The 23,480-nt window shown below is 40.1% G+C and overlaps 1 protein-coding gene across 1 annotated transcript in view; it reads left to right on the plus strand.

Moving 5' to 3' along the window:
- The window catches only part of cntnap2a (contactin associated protein 2a), a 304,116-nt gene that overhangs the window by 148,705 nt on the left and 131,931 nt on the right, over positions 1–23,480 (plus strand). Inside the window, exons 4-9 of the mRNA XM_054622578.1 lie at positions 4,129–4,276; positions 10,042–10,094; positions 10,354–10,504; positions 11,468–11,652; positions 14,877–15,020; positions 16,181–16,442. Of these exons, the coding sequence (XP_054478553.1) occupies positions 4,129–4,276; positions 10,042–10,094; positions 10,354–10,504; positions 11,468–11,652; positions 14,877–15,020; positions 16,181–16,442 (943 nt within the window). The remainder of the gene's footprint in view (positions 1–4,128; positions 4,277–10,041; positions 10,095–10,353; positions 10,505–11,467; positions 11,653–14,876; positions 15,021–16,180; positions 16,443–23,480) is intronic.

A 23,480-nucleotide genomic window follows, 5' to 3' on the forward strand; every position in this document is an offset into this window, starting at 1 on the left:
TGTCTGTATGAATGCCCGGGTTTGTGAATGGGCACATGCATGCCAACATGCATGAGTATCTTGTTTACATGTCGAGTGATGTGTGTTTGTGTGAGACATAGCAGACCACAGGGGTATTTGTTGACCAGCTGTAGTGATGTGATTGGCTTGTTGTTTCTTGAATGACAGCGGCCCTGGTGTTCCAAATGACCAACAAGGACACTGGCTGGCTCTCAGCTTCCCTCATTATTTTTGTTTTCCAAGTTTCCTCCACTGATCTCATGGAATGCTTAAATCATGTGACAGCTCTGCGTTGTTTTGATTCTCATCCAAGGTTTTTCTCCCTAACTTCGCTTATTTCATACTTTAAAAACACAGCATTTTTAATATTCTTAAACTTAATGCACATCTTCACAGGAGTACAAAAAGATTGGAGTAAATATTTTTTGGTTTGTATCTACTGAGGATTCCCAAGTGTGCCATGATCTTTTTTTTAAGAAGTTTGATGAACATAGCATGAATATACATCACTTTTAGGTAGAAAATTGTGGAGAGAAACACGCAAATCCATAAACCTAAGTGCACACACATACACAGACATACACTGGGTGAAATCTGAAAGTGGCCTCAGGCACTTTGTGGCCTTTGTTGCCCTAAATTGCCTCAGTTCTTGATTAAACAAAACGTCAAAGTGTCTAAGCTCTTAAGTTGCCGAACAATTACACACACACATTCACCGACATAAACGGTCACACATACACTGTATGAAGTGACACACAAGCTCACACAAATTCCCAATTACTCATTGGATGCTGGTTAATGATTGGACTTTGGAGGAGAGGGAATTAAATGGTTGACTAAGCAGACTTTTGCGAGGCGCTCAGCATCCACAACTTTTCCTCATCTTTATCCTCCTCCTCTTCCTCTCTTCCCTATCCTACCTTCTGCCCTCTGCTCTGAATAGTAATGCCTTTGAATTGAACTGTTCATTCAGCCAAGAACAGATAAGTGCCGTATAGCGGGATGAACACAATAGAGAAGTAAAAGAAGGAAGCTGGAAATTGGGGATGGAGCTTTTGGGTGGAGCTGGAAAATGGGTTTGTTCTCTCTCCCTTTCTATCTCTCATACCTTGACGGGCAAGGAGAGGAAAGTGTCGGCTGGACAAAAAGGAGTAAAGTCTTGGGCACGCTGTCAGCCAAATCCTCAGTTGATATACTGTATTCAGAGTTTTTTATTATTATTTCATTTCCAACTGTGAAATAAGCTTAAGGGTGATATCCGGTTTTAACGCTGCAGAAAAGTTTAAATGGCAAGGTGGTGTGTGGGCGGTGGTGCGTATGTGTGCATATGTGCTCCATGTGTGCATGCAAATTGATACATTTGTGCTTTTTGTGCTTCAAATCCTGAGCCAGGACCACAGGCATTTTGGAAACAGAATAGTAAAGGACAAATATGCAATAGAGAGCAAAGGATGTGAGGAAGGATTTAGAAGATTTGACAGTGAAAGAGAAGACTTTTGGAGAGAAAATCTGAGAAATTTACCAACAACTCCACAGAGCGGAAGTAGTATCAGTGGTTAGAGGAATATTTCAGCTTTGAGGACATCTTTAACAAGTTTTTTGATTTCAGAAGCTCATTTTGTGTCTTTGTACAATATGTTGAAATGTGGACTTATCTTAGCTCAACTGCTGCTCTTAGGACACTGTGACTTATAGCCATGTCTTGGGTAAAGAGATGTCCTCTCAACCCTTATTGTTTACAAACCTCATCACCGGCTTGGCCTTTTCTATGTCGCCCCTCCATCTCCCAGCCTTCAGTTTATGGAGGGTCAAGCGGCGAACTGGCAGAGACAGAATATCACTGCGTTTTAGCTGCTGCGTCACAGTTGATCCCTCATCCTCTAAGGCAGTTTTACAGGAAGTGGCAAGGTGACTGAACATTAAATGAGTGCATGGATAGGACACTGACACTGGGTCCATCTCTCCAGGTCTGCAGCCATTCACGGGGGTCAAGGAGGGTGGAATCTATCCTTCTAGGGGAAGACAGATTACCTCTCATTAGAGATCAAGGCCGTGTTACAGAAACAGGCTGCGTCTGTTGCCCCCTCTCATGACAGATGGAAAGGGATTTACTCTGCGTACTTCCTGTTTCCCTAGAAGATGGAAGAGTTCAGGCCCGTTTTGGATAACAGCGTCCTAAACCAAGACTAAACGAGCAGTTACTGGAACTGGTTTTGCGGGGTGATCAGTTCACCACCATTTACACATACTTCTGTTTTGAGGTGGCTCTGAAACATGGAATATTATTTTATTTCGCCTTCCTTAACCTACGAGTACAATAAGCTGTAGATTGCCTATTTCCTGCCCGCCTGGTACCTTGAGCAAGTCACTTAACCCAGAATGTTAGGACCTGTGCACCTGCAGAGACTAGACGCTGCAGTTAAAGTACACTGAAGGGCTCCCTGCTGAGTCATGTGGAGCTGTGTGAATTTGAAGCAGGGTGCTAATAAAAAAGCGTGTGTTTGTGGGCTCGGTTAACCTTTCCTGGATAAATAAAGATTAAAAATGAAAGTGAAGGAAAGGCACAGAGGAGATAGAAGCGCCGCTCACCTCATGTCCTCTCCCCTACCGCAGTACAAGTACAGTGGCTCTGAGCTTAGTGTGAACCCTTGACCATCTCCTCCTTTGCAGATAGCATATCTTCAGGGGTACATATGGGTCACTGAGGAGTCAGCTCAAAGCAGACTGCCTAAGCAGAGCTTTCTTTCCCTCACACTCGTCCACTGCCCTGCCCACTTCATGTCTTATCTAGAATAGCACATGGCTGTCTAGTGTCTTGCTCTTGTTAAGTTACCTGCTAGGCTTTTAATGATGCTTCTCCCAAATGGTTAGTGCGTATGTGTGTAGAAGGGTAGCATACTAAACATGGTGGTGGCGTGTATGTTTGTTGCAGAGAGGAGGAGAAAGCATAGCGGTGAAAATAGTTCAGGGACTGTAGTGAGGCGGATTAGTGGATGGTTAGAGGTTCTCCCCATCATGTGCCAGGTCAAGTGAAGGAAGAGACACTGAGCAGGAGGAGCAGAGGAGAGGAGGAAAGAGGGAAGCAAATTAAAATAAAATAGTTGAACGAAGGGATGTGTTAAACTGTGCATTTCCTTTTGACTTTGTCAGTACTCTAGGTTTCTGCTATGCTCTGAAATAAGTGGGATTTCTCTGTTTTGTCCCTCGTTTCTGCTTCTAAAAATACATTCATACATATTACATTTACATATTTGGCTACCCCTCTCTAACAAGATTTACCTAGTCATTGGTCAGTGTAAAACGTATCACAGCAAAGCAGAAATGAAGACGAAGTGAAAATCAAATCACAACACGAATGAATTCCTAAATTATTCTGCTGAAAAGATTTAGAGAGGCAGTTAATGTTGCTCTTTTAGTGTATCACTGCCATTACATTTCCAAAGAAATGACAGACTGTCGAACGTAGCACGCTGTCCTCAATTTCAAACCACTTTATTGTCTCTGCCTTCCTGTTCTTTGCTGACTATGGTGAATTGCTGCCACCCTACCCCTTTATAGATTAGTTAAAGTGTTTGGATGTGATTTTAAACAAGAACCAAAAAGAAAGCGTTTACTCTTCTGTCTCGTACACTTTATTGTATGTGCACAGTGAGGTGAATAAATCAACAGACTATTCTTCTTTTGTTTAAAGGCAATACAGTATGTTGTTTTCTAGAGGCTGAGATCTCAGAGACTGCATTAACGGAAAAGCGTAGAACGCAGTGCTAATATGACAAGGAACCGTAGACCTCATCAGTCACAAGCCCCTGTGGATCTTTTGGGACCCAGAAATCTGCCTAAATATGAGATGATGTGAACAGGGACTTTCTTACATCCACTCCGAGCTGAATACAATATGCAATTTCCTCTTCAAATCCCCTGCAGTCAGACTGTTTCAGACGGGCTTATTAGATATGTAGACTCGTAATTATTTTGTATGTTTTGTGAGTGTGCACCTTTAGGGCAGGATGTGGTGAATGGAACAAATACTCTTGCTCCTAGTCTCAAAGCTGCTTGTTTGACTGCAGGCTTGTGGCTTTGATGTATTTCATTGTGTGTCTGTTTGTGTGTTTGTGTTTGTCTTCACAGGCCTTCTCTGGGAACTCCAACTCAGAGAGCTCCGTTCGCCACGAGCTGCAGCAGGGAATCGTGGCACGTTTCCTGAGGCTCGTCCCGCTGGACTGGAGTGAGGAGGGACGGATTGGTCTGCGCATTGAAGTCTATGGCTGCTCTTATTGTGAGTGGAGACAAACACACACACACACACACACACACACACACACACACACACACACACACACACACACACACACACACACACACACACACACACACACACACACACATTCAACTAGTAACTACAAATATTCAGCCCAATACTTGAGCAAGTACTTGATGATGTATGATAAAACTTTAGTTTTATAAAGATTTATAATTATTGATGAGCACAATAATGATTTGTCTGCTACGAAGAAGACAAACGCCAGGTACCGAAATATGCAGACGCACAGTTACAGACGGACAGACACACAGATGCACACACACTAACACACTGCCTCTCACTTCCTAACAAATGTATCATCAGGGAACTGACTCTCTTGCAGCCCCTTTGTTCTCATCCTATTAACGGCTGCCAAATTGATTTTGATAACAAATTTCAATTAAGGCTCTGCATAAATTACTGTTATAAGTGACACACGTACATCTTTCATTCCGGAGAATGCACAACACTGTGTGGATATAGTTGTGAGCGTGTGTGTGTGTGTGTGTGTGTGTGTGTGTGTGTGTGTGTGTGTGTGTGTGTGTGTGTGTGTGTGTCTGTGCGTGTGAACACAAGGGCATGTACTGCATTCAAGTCAGTCCTCATCCCTTTGATTATATTTCCCTTGTTTCATTTCCTTCCCATGTTAAAAGCAAAGCAAGTCAGTAATGATAAGAATGACAAGATGTGGTACTCACACAGAGAGAGAGTGATGCATAACGCATGCACAGATGCACGGAACAATAAAACACAGAAATCCAGCCCACTCTGAGTTTATATCCATCACATGTCCCCTCCAACGAAACACTCCTACACTCACAAACAACTTTGACAGGGAAATAATTCACCTCTAATACACGTGACTGCTTTTGTGCTTTGATAAAGTCAAGTCGTTGCTGTTGCTGTTTTTTAACCAGAAGAGCTTCTACCCTTGTATTTTTTAACAGTGTTGGTCTCATTGATGTTAAATTGGACTTTAAATTTAAAAACTGGCATTTGATTTTGGTAACATCTGTCTAGTTTTTTGAAGAGATGGTTTGGGTGTTTTGAAGTGGCACTGTATGAAGTACTTAAAGTCAGTTTAGACGACGGTCTGCTGTAGGTAATACACTGACTATGGATAAGTATCTCATACATGCACACAATTTTAGTATTAGCAACTTGAAATAATGTCTTGTAGGTTCAGCATGATAAAGCTATTATGCTTTATTTTTTAGTGACAGTTAAGAAGGTAAAGAAGATATTTTTTACAGGTTTCTAAAAGTAGGGTAGCACATTGAGGCAGGTAACAATCATTACAGGGCCTGCTCAGATCCTTTCATAATTTATGAGCATTGTTTACTTATACTTTTCCAAATACAGTTTAGCATGGAACCATGGAAGTATAACACATCCAGATATATTTCTCAACTTTAGAGAAATAAATGTCGGAACAATCAATAGCTTACACAACAGTCAAGCTGGGTGTCAAGCACCAGCGGGTTTGTGAGCTGTAAACAACATTTTTGCAAGACTGAGAAATAAACCTGAAATACAGTCTATACTATTTATGTGTAAGCACTTTTTAGAAAGGGATATAAGTTAACAACAGAATAGTTGGTAAATTGAGTTTGATCCAAGTTGGCTATTTAACCCAGTCTGTTTGTCACTGCTGTAGCTAGCTAAATGTGAAAGTAAGTACTTAGACTCAATAAAGACCAGATTTGATGTAGATATGATTTATGTGTTTTGCAGCTTCTCCAGCGACTTGTCAATTGTGTTCAAGCAGTGTGTCATACACTGTATTAATATGTTTTTTGCAAACAATCTGTCTAAATGAAATATTGACTGGCTGTTACTGCCATTTTAATACATAGGGGTTTTTGGGCATTCAAAATGTCATCTCTTTAAGGTTACTGTTTCTTTTGCTGTCCAATCATTGATGATGCAAAAGAGGTTTTGTCGCTTAACAGCAAACTGTACCAAATTGCAGCTGTCATTTCTCCTTCAGCTATACAGATATACAGAACAACAGAAACTATGCACTCCAAAATCCCCAAATATACACAACAGTAGAACTACACTGAGACTGTGGTATAGCAAAATCTAGGCATGAAAAGAGAATGAGTTTCACTTTTTCCGACCTCCACAACCACTACCGTTGGTGTGACCTTAGCCAGCTTCGCTCCAGCGGAGCTGCTCGTGGTCCAGTAGGGGAACACAGTGATTATGCTTAACTCTCGGATGTAAATTTATGAAATAACTCATGATAAAATAGATCATGTGTGCTCTCGCTAACTTTCACTTTTATTTGAATACATATATATCCCTGGGGCCTCATTACAGAAAAATATCCTAACTGCTTGTCCTACCTCAACATAAGTTTCAAATCCTTTTTTCCTATTACAGAATTGGCTCATGGTCAGGGCTGTGTCCTCTCCTATCTAAGACCTCCTTTCTTATCTTAAGAAATCTTAACTATAACTGCAAATTATTATTTTTTAATCGGCACTCGTCCTGTCATGCCTGTATCTATTTCACAATGTTGAATGTATCCTTTGCTGTCACTACTCCTTTATTCAGCATTCAGTCAGAAAATGAGAACTTGCATATTTGCCTGTTCATCTACCCAGCCTTCACTCCCCGACTCTCAAGTTCTTTTAGAATCAACTTCTCCTAAATGTTTTCCTCCTTCCCAATCCAAAGATGCAACAGAGAAGTACAGGGTTAGGCAACGGCAAAGAAAAGAGGATGGAAGAAGAAAAGCACAAAAGAGAATTAGTAGGAGGAGAAGGAGGCAGATAAATATAGATGTTATGTTCCCAGCATAATCACCAAATATGTTGGTTGTAGATGATAATTCAGGGTTTTGAAAATGTATGATAATTAAATGCAATACCATATTATGACTCATCTAGGACTATGCAATGAAAGGCTGTGTGTATATGTGTCTGTGCCAGAGCTAGAGGATATAAAGGAGTCGTGAGCCACCATGCTGTGGAATTTACGTGCTCATTTCCATTTTGATTAACATAGAATCAACAGAAAATCAATTATTTCATAGATGAGTCAGGAAATAGTAGAGCCTGTATGTGAGAGAAAGGGGGGTGGGACGGAAACAGAGTACAAATTAAATTTTCTACACAAACCAATCACTCTCATGCAAGTAGAATTTCAAATGACTGCAAGCATATCATATCTGACTCCAACCTGTGGCCGTTATGCCAACAATACTCTATATCTGCTGTCAGGATGCTGTATCACCATCATTATCTGTTGAGTCCAAGAAATGTACTTATGTAGATTTGTTTTTTGTTAGCATCTATTTCTGGAGCAGGACTGAGGCCAAAAACAAACAAAAAAAGGCATCATGTAGCCTTCAGGCCCTAACGTGCATTAAGTATAGGGAAAACAGGGGAGTACATACAGCATTACAGTTTAGGGCTGGGATGAACCTTTCATCATTTGTTTTATCATGTCATCTATAGAATCAAAAGCATTGACCAAATTCATACCAGAGCATAAAATAAATCTAATATTTTAATTATTGTGTCCTACCAACAGTCATAAAATGCAAATACACATCTGCCAATTATATGAAAAACACCCAAATCCTTTAGTTTAGTAAAGGCTGGTTATACTAAGAGTGACCTGCTTTTGTGCTCACAGCCATCTAATTTGCTGCTTGCCCAATGACATCTGTTGCCATGGATACAATTTAACATGCCACTTAAGTGTACCTTCAGTTTGCCACGACATGACGCAGGTGGTATCTTTGTGGTATTGCTTTATCTTGGCTGATTTCAAGTCTTTTTGTTTTGTTGGGAATAACACAATCAAGCATTGCCATTTGCCATTTGAAGTTGAGTATGTCTACTCTTATTTAGTGTTATCCTTTAGATTACAGTAGGTCCTTCCATTAGATTTCATATTTTTCAGTGAAGATTTTATTGGCTGTGACATGCAGCTGTCTATGGTAAACCACCATCTGGGTCAGGGTCCAAAACGGCATGGTCTCCTGGGTGAAGGTCTGAAAATCTCTGCCATCTTGTGTGCATGCTGCCATCATCTGGCTTCAGACAAAGCGGTCGTTCCTTGTTGCTCTCCATCGTAGTGGGTCATCTTTTTCTCTCTTTCTCTCTCATTCTTTGCCTCTCACAGATGTTTGCAGGTGGAAGAAAAGCCCTCCACCCCCCATAAAGTATTCATCCAGACACCAAGCACTCAGCTGAGCTGGCAACCCTTTTCTGAGCAGCACACCTAGATCTTTAATATCACATAAAACAACTGGAAGACTGTCACCTAACAAATGTGACAGAAGAAAATGATGGGTGGGGAGAGAGATAGAGAGAAAGAGAAGGCTGGAGAAAATGAATTGATGGAAGGAAAGTAAAGAGGGAAGTAAAATAAATAAGGGTCGAGCAGAGAGGAGAGTAATGGAAAAATATGTAAATGTTAATAAGTTTAAAGGGAGAACAAGAACTATTGCAAGAAGACTTTCCCGTTATCCTATCATAGCCCATACGTACACTCCTGTCTACCTTCCTTAACCAATCACACCTCACAGGCACACACTCTCTCTCTCTCTCTCTCTCTCTCTCTCTCTCTCTCTCTCTCTCTCTCTCTCTCTCTCTCTCTCTCGACTAACCACTTGAACAGTTGGGATGATTAGAGTTAGATTGAAAGGGGCCTCAAGCACTGCACTTTGTTCCTCTTCTCCTCCACCATGCTGCCTGTCTCCTTTCTGCCCTGTCTAGATTGAAACGTTTATTTTTACATGCACAATATCAGTTTTGGACCTAATTATATTGTACATTTGACAAAACAAGTGCAGCATTCAAACCTGTTGATAAGTATGTTTACCGGCCTACTCACACACACAGGTGTTTTCAGTTATGGCTAATTAGACATCAGCTCTGTGGCTCCGCCCAGCAACCAATCAGTGAAAACACCTGCTGCATTTAGTTTTAATGCAATAACAATGTTTTATTGTTTCACACATTCTCAGTATAAGTTTAAAATATTCTCATTCAGCCCATTCAAAAGCTGCCATTTGTGAAAAAAGTAATACTAATTAATTTCCCATAGGAGCTTTAGATACATGACAATGCAATGCAATAGGACATGTTTACTGTTAACAAATGTCTCTGCTCACCAACAGTATTTTATACAACATCTGTAATTCACCTCTGTTTATAGAAAGTATTACACAGCACAGGTGTTTCAAATAAAATGTACGGTGGCTCTGTTCTATTCAATTATCCCAGTGAGCCATGACTGTGTGATAGTGAGCCAAAGTGTATCAGGACCCTGAAACAGAAACATCAAAATAGAATTCAGTCATAATTAATTGTATTATTAACACCTGCGCTTTTCATATTGTGATTTTTAAGCTGTCCTCTGTGAAAAGGCCTATTGGGTAGAGTGTCATTAAATATTGTCTATATTGCAGCAATAGTAACCTGTAAAGAAAATATTTTGGATACACAAACCTCCTACCATTTCTTCTTGTGTTGTAATGATTTTGTTATCAATACTAATTTATTGTCCCAGTCTTAAAAGAACGTAGACTTTAGTACACTCTTTGTCAATTCTAGGATGAGGGTCTTTATCTTTCCATAACTGCAATCACAATGCACTTCACTAATCACTTGCCTTTTTTCTTTTTCCCTTACTGTCACTGTCTTTCTGTCGTGTTTTCCACTTCATTATTTTTGTTCTTATCTCTCTTGTTTATATCTGTCTTCTTTCTGTCTTTTTAGGGGCGGGTGTGATCAACTTTGATGGACAGGGTGTAATCTCATATCGTTTTAAGGTACTGGATGTAATATTTTGACTAAACCTTCCCATTAACAGTCATAGGTCTGTCAAGGTCATTGTAGACATAAAGGTTAAATAATAAAAAATAAAAATAATTTGATGTAGATTCTGAGAAGGTGACTGGTTGACCTGGGAAAGTGCAGGTATTCTTGTTTTGTGGCTAAGTAAAGAAAGTTGTTTTTCTTTATTTGTTTTCCTTTTTTGTTTCTTTTTATCCACCACATAAAGTGCATTGTGTTTTTTCACGTGTTCAGGTGAAGAAGATGAAGATCATTAAGGATGTGATTGCACTGAGGTTCAAGACGTCAGAGAGTGAGGGTGTGATTCTTCATGGGGAGGGCCAACAGGGAGACTACATCACCTTGGAGCTTCACAAAGCCAAGCTGCTGCTGCAGATAAACCTGGGTGGGCAACACATGCATGTAATTTACATTGACATAGAAATAAAAAGCAAAGTATGCTGATCTTCCTGCCAAAATGTCTTTGATGTAGCATGTTTTACCTTCTGACAGTATTCAAACTTTGTTTGTAAAACCATAAGACCTCAAAGTACAACTGAAGCAGTTTTGAAATAATGAATATGAAATATCCGGGTGATGAGGCCAAGCTATACCCACCCCGATCCTTGGATTTAATAAGTACTCAGTCTAATGCATGCAGCAACACTATACTAGTTGTGTTTGCAGATATGACAGGTTGAAAGAATACTACCCTCATTATAGACTCGACAATAATGCTAAACTTTTGTTATCCAAATGAATGCACTGTCTGTCAGGATATCATTATCTTGGAGCAAAGACAAAGCATCCAGGCACCACTTTTTGACCTTTACCCTGTAAACAGCCACAGCAATCCATAAGTGTGTGGAGTATCACTCATTGTCGACCAGCAGTGTTGCTGACAGAACCGTTGTAACCTTTAAGGGTGCTCACTGCAGCATTGGAAGCAACAACTCCAGTGTTGCATTTGTGTACCTAGTGTTACAACTAACAACAATTTTAGCTGCTTAAGACATGTCTAGTGTGTTATTGCTGGCAGGAAACAGCACCAAAATTAATTATTTTCTAATGTGAGTGAGGATGAAATGTAAATGTAAAATGTAAAGCACTGAGCTTATTTCTGTCTATTTTGAAAAATCCCTGCAAGAGAAGTCACAAATGCATTTTATGTTAATTGGTCCTTGTTAAGATGCCCAAAATAATAAAAAAATTCAAAATTTATTTTTTAGAGTAGAGGCAAATTCAACTGCTGTTTCTACATATTCCGCCTGACATATTTTAAATAATCTTGTTAAAACGTGCTGCTTTACTTACAACGTCCAATGTCTGTATTTTTACACCTTGTATTATTATGACATGTTAATTACAGGCAGTAACCAGTATGGCTCTATCCTGGGTCATACCTCCGTGACCACCGGCAGCCTCTTGGATGACAATCACTGGCACTCAGTGGTGATCGAACGCTATCGTCGTAATGTCAACTTCACCTTGGACAGACACACTCAGCATTTCAGGACCAATGGAGAGTTCGACCACCTCGATCTAGACTATGAGGTGAGAAGCAAAGTATACTGAGTATCACATTGAGTCGGGAATTTGAAGAATGGAGACATGGAATGGCAGTCACCCCTTTGAAATAGATGAAGAAATGAATCCAACACAAAAGCCTTATAACATACATACAATGACATGTCAAAAAAAAGATACATGAGGTGACTGGGAAATAGTTAATGTTGTATAAAGTATGCTTGCTACTTAAAGATACACTACATCTATTTCTTTAAAAGACATATCAGCTTGACATCATGTTAATAACAAAACCTCTGGGTGCCAAATGATCCAAAAGCTGTACATCGATAGGCACTCATGGCTGCTTAAAGAGCACATTTATTTATTTTAGTGGAACTTCTTAACCTACTATAGTTGTTATATCTACCAGGATCTCTTAAGTAGCATGCTATCTTAGCAGGTCGTCACAATTTGCATTTGTTTTCAGCCTATAATACTAACAGGTTCTATCTTACAAGCCAGCAGTAGTGCACAAGCTGTCCTTTTGCAATTTTCCTCTGGTTGTCTTTTTGGTTATTCCCTGGCTTTAAACAAACCTATCCGTGCCAAGGTGGGAGGTATGGTGCAACTGACACAATTCTGATGAGGTAGCGCCGTGCCATTTATGGGTATTATTTTGGCATGAAATTGCATTTTTGTTTCAACCTGTTCAGACCAGATCTTGTTACAAACACAATGCAATTTTAGTGGCATAAAGTGGCAAAGGTGCATGCCCACAGACCTTTCATTCACAATGTGACACTGACACGAACATAATAATACACAATAGTACTGATATTTGGCTTCTAGGGCCTGACCTCATCACTCTCAGCAAGGAATCTCTGCAATAGGAACTTCCCCTCTAGCTCAATTTATACTCAGAGCCTACAGGTGGATGCTGAGGTGGAAGTGGAGCTTTTGAACTGCAGTACCAGAAGCAAAAAGTGAGAGCAGGGCAGCAAAAGACTGAGCAGACCAGCTTAAAATAGAGGAGCATGTCATGTTGAGTGTAGCGATCCATCTGAGTTGCCTGCCTGAACTAGCTTGCAAGCTTTTCTTCGTTAACATCTGAGGTGTTGTGTATTTGTATTTTGGAACTTAATGATGGACGTGAACTTAAATCCTCTAGAAAACTTATTGAGAGTTCTTGTTAAGGGGCCTTGGGCAGTACTGATGTTTAGCACAGAATTCTATACGTGAGAGGTTCTCAGATAAAATATGAACCCTCCAAAAAGCGCTGGGAGTCTCAGTAGGGCTGATTAATCATTTCAAACCTGTGAGAGAGAGGAGCTTACCTTTACTTATTAATAGTCGTTATTTGTGATGCTTCTTGTTATGTAAGTGTTTTACCACATTACCTTTTTTTATGCGCTGAACAGATTCTGCAGCTGCTCATCAGTGGTTGTAGCTAAGCCTCCTCGTTCTGCACATTGCATTGATACCACACATCAAAACCAGATATTGTTTTTACACTGTGCTATAATGCTAATCCATAAAACTCACATAATTCATGACATTCGGTAATGGAAGGCAGAGAGTTCAGCTAATAATACTTAAAACCAGGAAATTGATTTTGGAATGCATAATGGGTATGAAATGCTCTTGTGTGTAATGTAGGAATGTGCATGCATATGATGCTGTGTGCGATGATGACATACACATGTATGGGTGTTTGTTGGTTTGCATTGGTTTGGTTGTGTGTGACCTTTAGCGAGTATTGCTGATATGGGTGATCTGCTCTGGTGTCAAGTGGGATACAGAGAAATGGGGCAAGACAAACCACAGTCCAATTAAACTGAAGCTGTTGAATTAAAGGATCTTCAGGGAAATCTATACAACAGGATAAACCAGGAGGGTGTGTGTGTGTGTGTGTGTGTGTGTGTGTGTGTGTGTGTGTGTGTGTGTGTGTGTGTGTGTGTGTGTGTGTGTGTGTGTGTGTGTGTGTGTGTGTGTTTGTGTGTGTGTATGTGGTGAACCCTGAATGGATCTTGGCAGTGTTATTGCCTGACTGAGTCTCTCTACTAATAGCAGAATTGTGACCAGCTTTTACTCAGTGTACCACTGTATTCCATCCAGCCCACACACTCCGTCTTGTGTGTGTGCATGTGTTTCTTTGTGTATGTGTGTACACGTCTGTGTTTCCGCTCCCATTTGAGCCCGTAGACTAAATATCCGGGTGCATTTGTGTCTACCCTTGGCAGTAATTACTAAGACTACTGGAGCGTCACTACATACACAGACAAGCATACATACACACACACACACACACACACACACACACACACACACACACACACACACACACACACACACACACACACACACACACACACACACATACATACATAGACAGACACATATCAGCTGGTAATTGCACATCCCCCTCAATCTTCTTTACATCCCTCAGAGCTATCTCTGGAAGAAAAAAAACACATGTTCTACTGTCGAAAAATATGAAAGGCAGTTTACATTTTCATCAGTTCTGTGTCCTTCAGTGCCTCCCACCAGATGCCTGTTTATTAGCCTCCATCTCCTTGCCTCAGTGCTGTTATCATCGCATCTGTTCCTCACAAACTTCTGTCATCTTCCTTTAATGCTTTCTCCCAATGCTCCCACAGTCATATAATATAAATATATAATGTATTATATAATGTATATATAAACCGTATGCTGATATAAAGGTGATTTGGTTAAAAATATTTGGTATTAGAATGTCAGTATTGCACCTAGTAGTGAAGACCAAATATCTTGGGATTTTATTTGGAGCTGACACTACTTTTCCTAAACATAAATTCAGAGCAGTGACTGTGGTTCAGGCCTGGTCCATGCATGTCTGCATTCAAATATGTGACATAGGCGTATTTTAAAACTGAAGGCTACACATCATGCTAAAGCTTCATGTATTTCTTTGACATTCATCTGCACATAAAAGCCCAACATTATCCAAGTTTGAGTTGTTTTCAAACCAAGAAGTCCCCAACTGTCTGATTAATCTTAGCATGCCATTATTAGATCCATAGAAATTTAATTGTTGCAATTTCTTGCATTATACATTTGTATGTTTCTTCTGTAATCCCTGTTTGTGGGGGGAAGAGCTGAGCAATGGTGCCAATATAGATGATTTTAATTGCATGTTACACTCATGTAGCTTCTTCTAATCAATGGTAAGGGAGTTCCAATCTTTTTTCCCCTATCCATCTCTTTCTCTCTTTGTTTCTGTCCTTCTGTAGTTGAGTTTTGGGGGGATGCCATACAGTGGGAAGCCAGTGGGAGGAGGAAGGAAGAACTTTAAAGGCTGCATGGAGAGCATCAACTACAACGGAGACAACATTACAGACCTGGCCCGTCGGAAGAAGCTAGACACCTCCAGCTTTGTAAGCAAAATGTGCATGCACACATACACACACAGACAGTCTCATATACATATATATAAACATAATGCAATTCAATTGCAAACATATCAATCTAGAGAGCTTGAAGTAACATGCATATAAAGGCAGCTGAAAACCGAACATGCTCATTATTGTCACACTAACTCTGTATTTGACCTGAGTGAGCGGCAATTTATTCACAGGACCAAAATAGTTTTACAGATTCATAATTAATCAGATGCAACTGACCTATCAGTGGCCCCTCCATGTGTTTGCCTCCTGTCTTTGTGCTCTCTCTTGATAGCATGGCTGCGATGACTTTGAAACAGTTTGTTTTCAACGTATCTCAACTGAATAAGGAACATATTAAATCCCTCTCTTCTCCTCAACTACTAGATGTAATTTCAGCACATTAAGTGTTTTGCCATCCTTAAAATGAGTTACCGTTTCAAGAGCTTGCTTCAGAGCTCTAGTCTCTCCCCTTCTCCTGTTCTTCCTCAACAGTGGACAGCCAGTGTATCTTCTTCGATCTCTGCTGAACTGATTGAACAAATGGAGACACTAATCAAGTTCGTTAAAGCCGCACCTCTAATTCTCTCTGATGATTCACACAGCCGTTCATTTCTAATCAAAACAGATCTGCTCTCAAATTTCCGAAACACACACACACACACAGGCAGAGGCAATCAGTAATTGTCTATAGTTGGTAAGGCAGCTCAATATTGTGCATTTGCTGATGATTTGATTAAGATCACAAGGTTGGAGAAGCTCACTGGTAATTAGTGCCTGAAATCCACAATAATGTTTGTTTTCATCAATGGCACACAAAATTCACCCATGTTACTGTTCAACCCTGGTTTCAAAGACAGGATGGGACAAAAAAGAAACATTTCTGTAATGTGTACAAGCAACATCAGTCTTTGAATCTAGCTTCAGTCAGAAACATCTGAAGGTAAACATTCTGAAGCTAGATTCAAAGAAACAAAAGCCTGGTGAATAAATACAGGATTCCGTAAGTGTTGGGGCATTTAAAACATTCAAACAACTTCACATACAGGACCACACTCAAGAGATTAACTTTGTGTTTGACTTTACTCTTTGATGATAGCTCCCTGTTTTCTCACTTTGTTGGTGTCTCTCTCTCTAAATGTATTTCCTGACAGCGTAACCTGTCGTTCGCCTGTGTGGAGACCCACACCTTCCCGGTCTTCTTTAATGCCACCAGCTTCCTGCAGCTGCCGGGTCGAGCCAATCACAACACAATATCTGTGAGCTTCCAGTTTCGTACGTGGAACCCTGATGGGCTCCTATTCTTTAGTAATCTTGACGATGGCACGCTGGAGATCTCCCTCGAGGACAGCAAGGTTGCAGTTCATATCAATGTTACGAAGGAGACCAGAAACAACCGGGTAGACTTTTCATCAGGTGAGTCTGTCAACTTATGCAACTACATAAACACACACCAAACAAAGTAAATTTGGAGATGTTTGGTTTAATACTTAATTTATCTTGGATCATAATATTTGGCAGAGGAAACTAAATGATTCAAGAATCATTAGCATGTCATGATGCCTGTAATTGTATTCTCTGTTGTAAGTAAGGCAAAGTAGTAACTACGGAAATACGATACATTTATGCTTTTCATGCATAACGTTTAGGGTTGGGCAAGGAGCAATGTAGCTACACTGACTTCTTGCATATGTGTATCTTTCTGGTGTTTAGGGTGCACTTTAAGACAATGTCCACATTTGGAAATTTGCTGGAAATGGATGCATGAAGATGAAAGTCTGCTTTTTGGGCCTCGGCATATTTTTACCCTCTAATTTGCCTCCACCTTAACATTACCACTTTGGGGTGAACCATACAAACACACAACCTTCCGTTGTCTATTCATTGTACTTGTTTTTTCCATCTTTGTTTGCTGCATGTTTCTCATCCACATTATCCTTGGTGACAAAATGTGTCATGTTTGGGCACTCAAGAAAGGGGCACAAGTTAAACTCTGAAAGTTTCCTCATATGGAGGTAGACAATCAAAGAACTAAACTCCAACGCAGACTGGGAGAAATCTATCCCTTGGGCCATGAGTGCATTCAGGCAGGCGATATTTCGAACATCCCGTTGCTTCCATTGTAGACAAGCAAAACAAGTCAATCTATTTCATTACATTTGATGATACCACAAGAATGTGACTGTTCAAGGTGTATTGCATGAAACGCTGATCTCCTATCAGCCTTCATCTGGTTACTGTATAGATCTACTGACTTGCTTACTATTTGACCTCCTCACCATTTTTAAAACCCTCTGTCAAAGTAACGGTCCTCTCTGATAAGATTCTCTGTGGTGCTGTATCCACCATAGCTGCAGCTTTGGCCCCATTGCACTTTTGTATAGGTCTCTTGACTTAACTGTGCTTCTTCGCTTCCTTCAAGGTCTTATATTGATGGGCAATGGTTGTAGCTATCAAAGACTATTGCCACAAAGTTGAAACCCTGCTTTCCTGCTGCAATCTTGCTCTCTACTAGGTCGTTGAATGTCTGAAAGTTTGAGTTGTGGACACCCGGCAGAAGAGCAAATGATGTACGGAGATAGTTCCTCTGAATTTGGTAGTCAGAGTCCGATTGCTTTTCATATGCCTTTATTGAAGAACACCTGACAAAATCCCAGCTTTGTCTTGACATGGTTGAGATTTATGTGATCTTGAGCCCAACAATGCCAAAAGGCAGTCCGGTGATAGAGGGTTTCCAAATAAATCAACAAATAAAATAAAGTAAAACACACAAAGGCTGTTTTGAAGCTGTGGCAATGAGATTTTTTGCTTTTCTTGGCATGAAAGACAGTTAACAGATTAAAGATATTGATCATTTTATCTTAAAATGTTTATGACAGCGGTTGTATTAAAGCATGCTTAAACATGTATAAATGTGTGCTGCCCTAATGAAATGACTGTTGTTGTTTAACTGTTGTACATGAAGTTAAACATATACATCATCAAAGTAAAAATAAGACTGAAACATAGCTTTATTTTAAACAAGTCTGTCTTCCGTCCCTCCGAGTCTACCACCTCTCTTACCCTCCCTTTCCTCCCGTACTTCCGGCCTCTCCTTCTTTCTCTCTCCTTCTCTCTCTCTCTTTCCTTAGACACACTCATTTATTCTGTCCACTGCTGCTTTAATAGGCCATTATGCCCAGGGGTAGGGATTATTACAGAGTTACCCTCTAGGCTAATTGGGTTTGAGCCTACGATTACATCAGCATTACTAGAATATACAGACACACAAACACACGCTCCCTTCTTTGATTCTGTTATTAGTATCTCTCAGAAAGAAAGCCACACTGGCTTCTGGCTTCAATGACACAGTCGGAGCTCAGTAGACTTGTAATGAAATGCTTAGTCCCTCTTAATGGCAAATATACTGGGGAGAGACGTGCAGATGAGCGCACACTATGAGGGAGAGTGAGAGAGAGAAAAGAGAGCTCCTTACAGAGACTACACAATCCAGTTTTCTTTTCCCAGTGGGGATAGATTGCTTATGATGCTATTTAGCGACAGCTTATTCATACGTATAATCAGGCATCTGCTGGAAGGTAAAACCATACAGACTTACTCCACTGATCTGCAGCCCACAGCACCCCCTTCCTCGTGGTAATGCATGAAGACTTTTTTTTAGCACACTGGGGCACCAACCACTCAGGATGCCTCACCAGGAGGTTCACTTTGTGTCAATAATTGATTGGTTTTAGATTCTTGACTGATTTGTTATCAGTTTTCAGAGAAATTATTTAAAGGAAGAATGAGTAGGATTTGTCAGCTGTGGTTTGCAAACACAACGTTAGAAACACACGCCCTCTGACAGCGGTTAAGGTTACGGTGCGTACAATGCACAATGCCAATATTTTCTTGATGAAAAGGCCGCAGAAGGGGATGATTAAGATGGATTATTTTGAATGGGTCTATACATTGTTTTTTAAGAAAATCCTACTCATTCTGCCTTTAAGAAGCCACGTGAATAGGTGAACCTAACTATCACATCAACTGTACCACCTGACATTGACAACATTGTGAATGTGATGTGGAATCAGGTGAGCCAAGTGTACATTTTCTCACCTACTTTCAAAATAAAAAAAGATGCCACTTTGGTTAAAAATAAACCATATCAGCTTGAGATGGTTACATTAATGACAGAACCATATAAAGCTTTTTTCATTTTAACCCTCAGTAACCTATGTAGTATTATAAGCTTCATTAACCGATCATTTATTTTTCTCATGTTTACACAGACTCAAATGACTCCCTTTTGAAGTGAAGGAGTTAAAATCACTTTTGCTTCTACCAAGAATGAGCTTCTGAGTTTGCAGCTTTCATTGCATTTTTGATTCTCTGTTTCATACAAAAGAGCAGAGAGACGGAATCACTGAGAGCCTTATTTAGAGACAAACATTTAACAAGCGGATTGGATCCAGATATTTGTTTTTCTTAGAAGTTGGCGGATTAGAGCAAGGCAAAATGCAAATTAATGTTGGGCATTTCACACAGGTGGTGAGTAATAAGACTCCATTAGGATGCCCATGTCACTCTGTTTCTGCTCTTGGTGTGCCAACAATGCTAGCCAATTGTGTGCTAACACATTATCCTGAACAATATATCCAGGCTCAAAGATGTGTTTGCTCTGGAGTCTACTTTTGTTTGTGGTAGCATTTCATGGGTAAGTATTGTAAGAGGGGGATATTTAGGTCTGGACCAAAGGGATAATCCATCAACCTCTTTAATGCTTGACTGTATTATGAGCATTAGCCTCGAACTACCGGCATGTAATTTCCGGAGGGTTTTCTGCAAAACCCAAGTGAATCAGCAGGTGAAGTTTAAAAAGGGAGGGTGAATGAAGAATGGGAGGTGGTGGATAAAAGGTCCATGTCTCTGATGTCGTAAAAATCAACTGAATATCTCTTCATAACCTCATTCTGTCCACGGTGGGTCCCAGGTCATTAAAGTTCATTTTTTACCCTGGTTGGAGACAGAGCGCCAGGTACAGTAGATCTCAGAGCTACTATGCATACACACTTTTGCAAAATGTGTGTGTGTGACTCTATGGATGTGTGGTTTTGTGTGTCTAGGTGTGTGTATGTCTGTGTGAGAGAGAGAGAGACAGCCCCGAGGCTGTTTGTGACCTGCAGAAACATGCTCTTCTCTCCTGTGAGAAAACCTCTATTGTTTCATCCACTTCCTCCTCTCAAGCAGAGAGACAGAGGATGAAACTGAAGACAAGATGGGGCCTTTGAGAGAACATTCTAGATTAGACTGTGGGTGTCTCCTTAACAGTTTGTGTGTGTGTGCTGCATGTGCGTTAATAGAGAGTACTTAGTTGAAATTCCTGCTGGGACTCTGATGAAGAGAGTTAATGCGTAAGTAAAAGTAAAGTGATGGGAAAATTATTCCCATCACTTTACTTTTACTTACGCATTAACTCTCTTCTCTTCCCTTATTTCCGCCTCACTGATGTGTTAGAATATGCAACAGCTTGGTTAGAGTGGGGCTGGAAAACGTTGCCTTGATGGCCATTCAGCAGGACCTAAGCATGTTTTCATGTGCAAAAACATAAATCAAACCCTTATTTTTCCACATTACCTACTGTGAAATGATCAATTAACCCAAAGCCAGTGAAAAATGCTGCTTCTGTACCTGATACAGATGGCAGGTGAGTGTTGGTATTTGTCTTTGTGTTCAGAAGATGCTTGATTTATTATCAAATTATTGAGCACAAGCATTGTTTCCATGGAAACAATACTCCACCGTCTCCAGTGTTTTTGTAGAACCGAGAAAACAAATTTCCTAAGAGGTTATCGTGCAACAAAGTGAGGAAATATGTTTTATACTCTTGTTTGGTTGTCTAAGGAGACCAAAGCTGTAAGAAGTGATACCTAATCTTGATTAATTAAATATGTTAGTACATTCAAGAAAACATGAAAAAAGGATTTAGTTCTCTGCAGAAGTAATAGAATATAGTTGGGGATTGAAATGAGGCAAATTTAATTTTTTCTTTAATTACATTTTTATTTCCTTTTTAAATACCTCTATATCCCTTTCTCTGTATCACTTGCATGTTATTGTCACAAATACTCTTTGTACGCTGAGGGGCAGATTCACAAAATGATTGTTGGAAGCTGCTGCAGCTGCTAAACCTGCACAAATGAGACAAAAAGAAGCTGTCTAATTCTCAAAGCACCCACAAAGAGTATTGTGCAAAGCTCACTGGGCTGCCGTGCAAATGGCGCTCCTGTCCTCTTTGCACAAATCGGAATTACGTTAGTGGCTGGCACTGCCGTCTCACAGCAAGCAAGGCCCGGTTTGATTCCGGGCTGGACTGTGTGTAGTATTTAGGCTATAAGAGGTGTCACGCCAAGTCTTTCCAATGATCAAGGCAGCAGTGATTGTAGCCAGGCGAAAGCATCGTCAAGCTCTGTTCAAACTCATTTATTTAGTGACGGGATGCAGTGATATGTCATGAAAAAATAAATGAATAAAGGTCCTCTATATGTCGTTTTTTAAAATACATGAGAAAAAAAAACCCCATTATCTTTTGTGAATCGAATCTTGGGAAAGGGCTGATAGCAGTTGCAAATTATGCAAAGTTCATGGTTATATCAGCAGCCCAATCCATTGTTTCCCCCTCCCTATTATGTATTTCCCTTCTCTAACAGTATTCAAAAAGAGGTATATGCTCTGCAAGAATAACTTTCATCCGCTTTGCTCTCAGCTCTCCATCTGTTTTGCATGTTTTCCATTTATTCCTTTCTTCATTATTTGTGTTAATCGGCCTATTTGATACCACCAGGGAAATGTATCATTCCAACAAAGTCGTTCTCAGTGAGAGGCCAGGCTCATTGTAAAATAAGACAACGCCACAGGCAGCACACACACACTGTTTGATTCAGCCACCTCTAAAGCAGAAATATTTCGCAATGTTAAAAACGTGTGAGTGTTTGTGTGTTCTTTCATGAGTGAATTCACACACATCAATTCTAGCTAGAAGTAATAACATCAGTTTCCTTTGGAATGCAAAATTATCAGTCACACACACACACACACACACACACACACACACACACACACACACACACACACACACACACACACACACACACACACACACACACACACACACACACACACACACACACACAAGGTTACTTGCACAGTCCGAATAGGAGGCATATGGTATTACAATAATAGGAATGCCTGAGGCACAGATTTGACAGGGAAAACATACTACAGCCCCAAATTATAATGTTATATTGTTTCATTCCCCCCTGAGTGTGTATCCTCGTGCCTGTGTGCATTTGTTATTTTTGTGTGTGGGCACAGTTTAATATGTTGTATTCTCAGACTTTGTGGGGTTGGCATATTACCATTGGTAAAGACCTGCAAAGCTCTTCAAACTAACTCGGAAGAATGAATATTTAGGAGTAGAGGAGATGGGGGAGAGGATAAATTCATGAATGACAGAGGGCACTATAAATTTAAAGAAGACAAAATTTATTTATACCGTTCATGTAAGATCAGTTGAAAGGGAAAGGAGAAGAGAGGAAAATGAAGGAAAAAGAATGGGAAAAGATGAGTAGAAAAAAGGAGCAGTAAGGATGAATGAGGGTGGGAGGAGATAGGAAAGGAAGCAGAAAGTGGAGAAGAGTGGAATTGTTTCAGAAATGATATCCACGCTGGACGGTGTTACGAGGATTTCTTGCACTGTGTAATATTCCCAATCTGCTCTGAAGGAAATGAGACAAAAACCTAAAATATTCAGTAGTATACCAATACTGTTTCTTCCCAATATATATATATATGACAACTGTTGCATATTTACTTTCTGTTATCTATATAATTCACCTGGGCGCCTCCTATCTATTATATTTGCTTCCACTGTTTCTTTCCAATGTATCAGGTGGTCTCATCATTAACTGAACCCATGTATTGAGTAGTTTATGAAATAGTGACCTCGCTTGCTTTTGTTAAGATCCCGCAAAAACCTATCTTTTGTTTTACAATTCTCAAGTATACAGATATTTAATAAGCTACAGTAGCATTGATTTTTTTTCTTCTATTCGTTAAAAGATCATTGTTCCACTGAAATACAATGATAATTGACTGCGATACACACTACGTATTGTTATTATTCGGATCCCATTCCTACAAAGTGCATCCCTGCAAGCCTTTGTGCGGTTAGGATTTTTTCCAATCACTTTTTACATTACAGCAACAAGAATAAACTCAATTTGCCCCTCCCTCACAGTTTTTAACTCCCTCTTTTTAACCTTTGCCCATGTGTCGTCTCGACGCTGACATGTCATGCTGAATTATTATGTCTTGCAGTTTTTTATGTACATATTTAGCTTTCTCCAACTCTCCCTCACTCTCAACATTGGATCAGTCTGATGCTACTGTCTGATACCCAGCATTGATCCCTTG

This window comes from Anoplopoma fimbria, chromosome 21 (genome assembly GCF_027596085.1).
Source record: "Anoplopoma fimbria isolate UVic2021 breed Golden Eagle Sablefish chromosome 21, Afim_UVic_2022, whole genome shotgun sequence".
NCBI lineage: Eukaryota > Metazoa > Chordata > Actinopteri > Perciformes > Anoplopomatidae > Anoplopoma > Anoplopoma fimbria.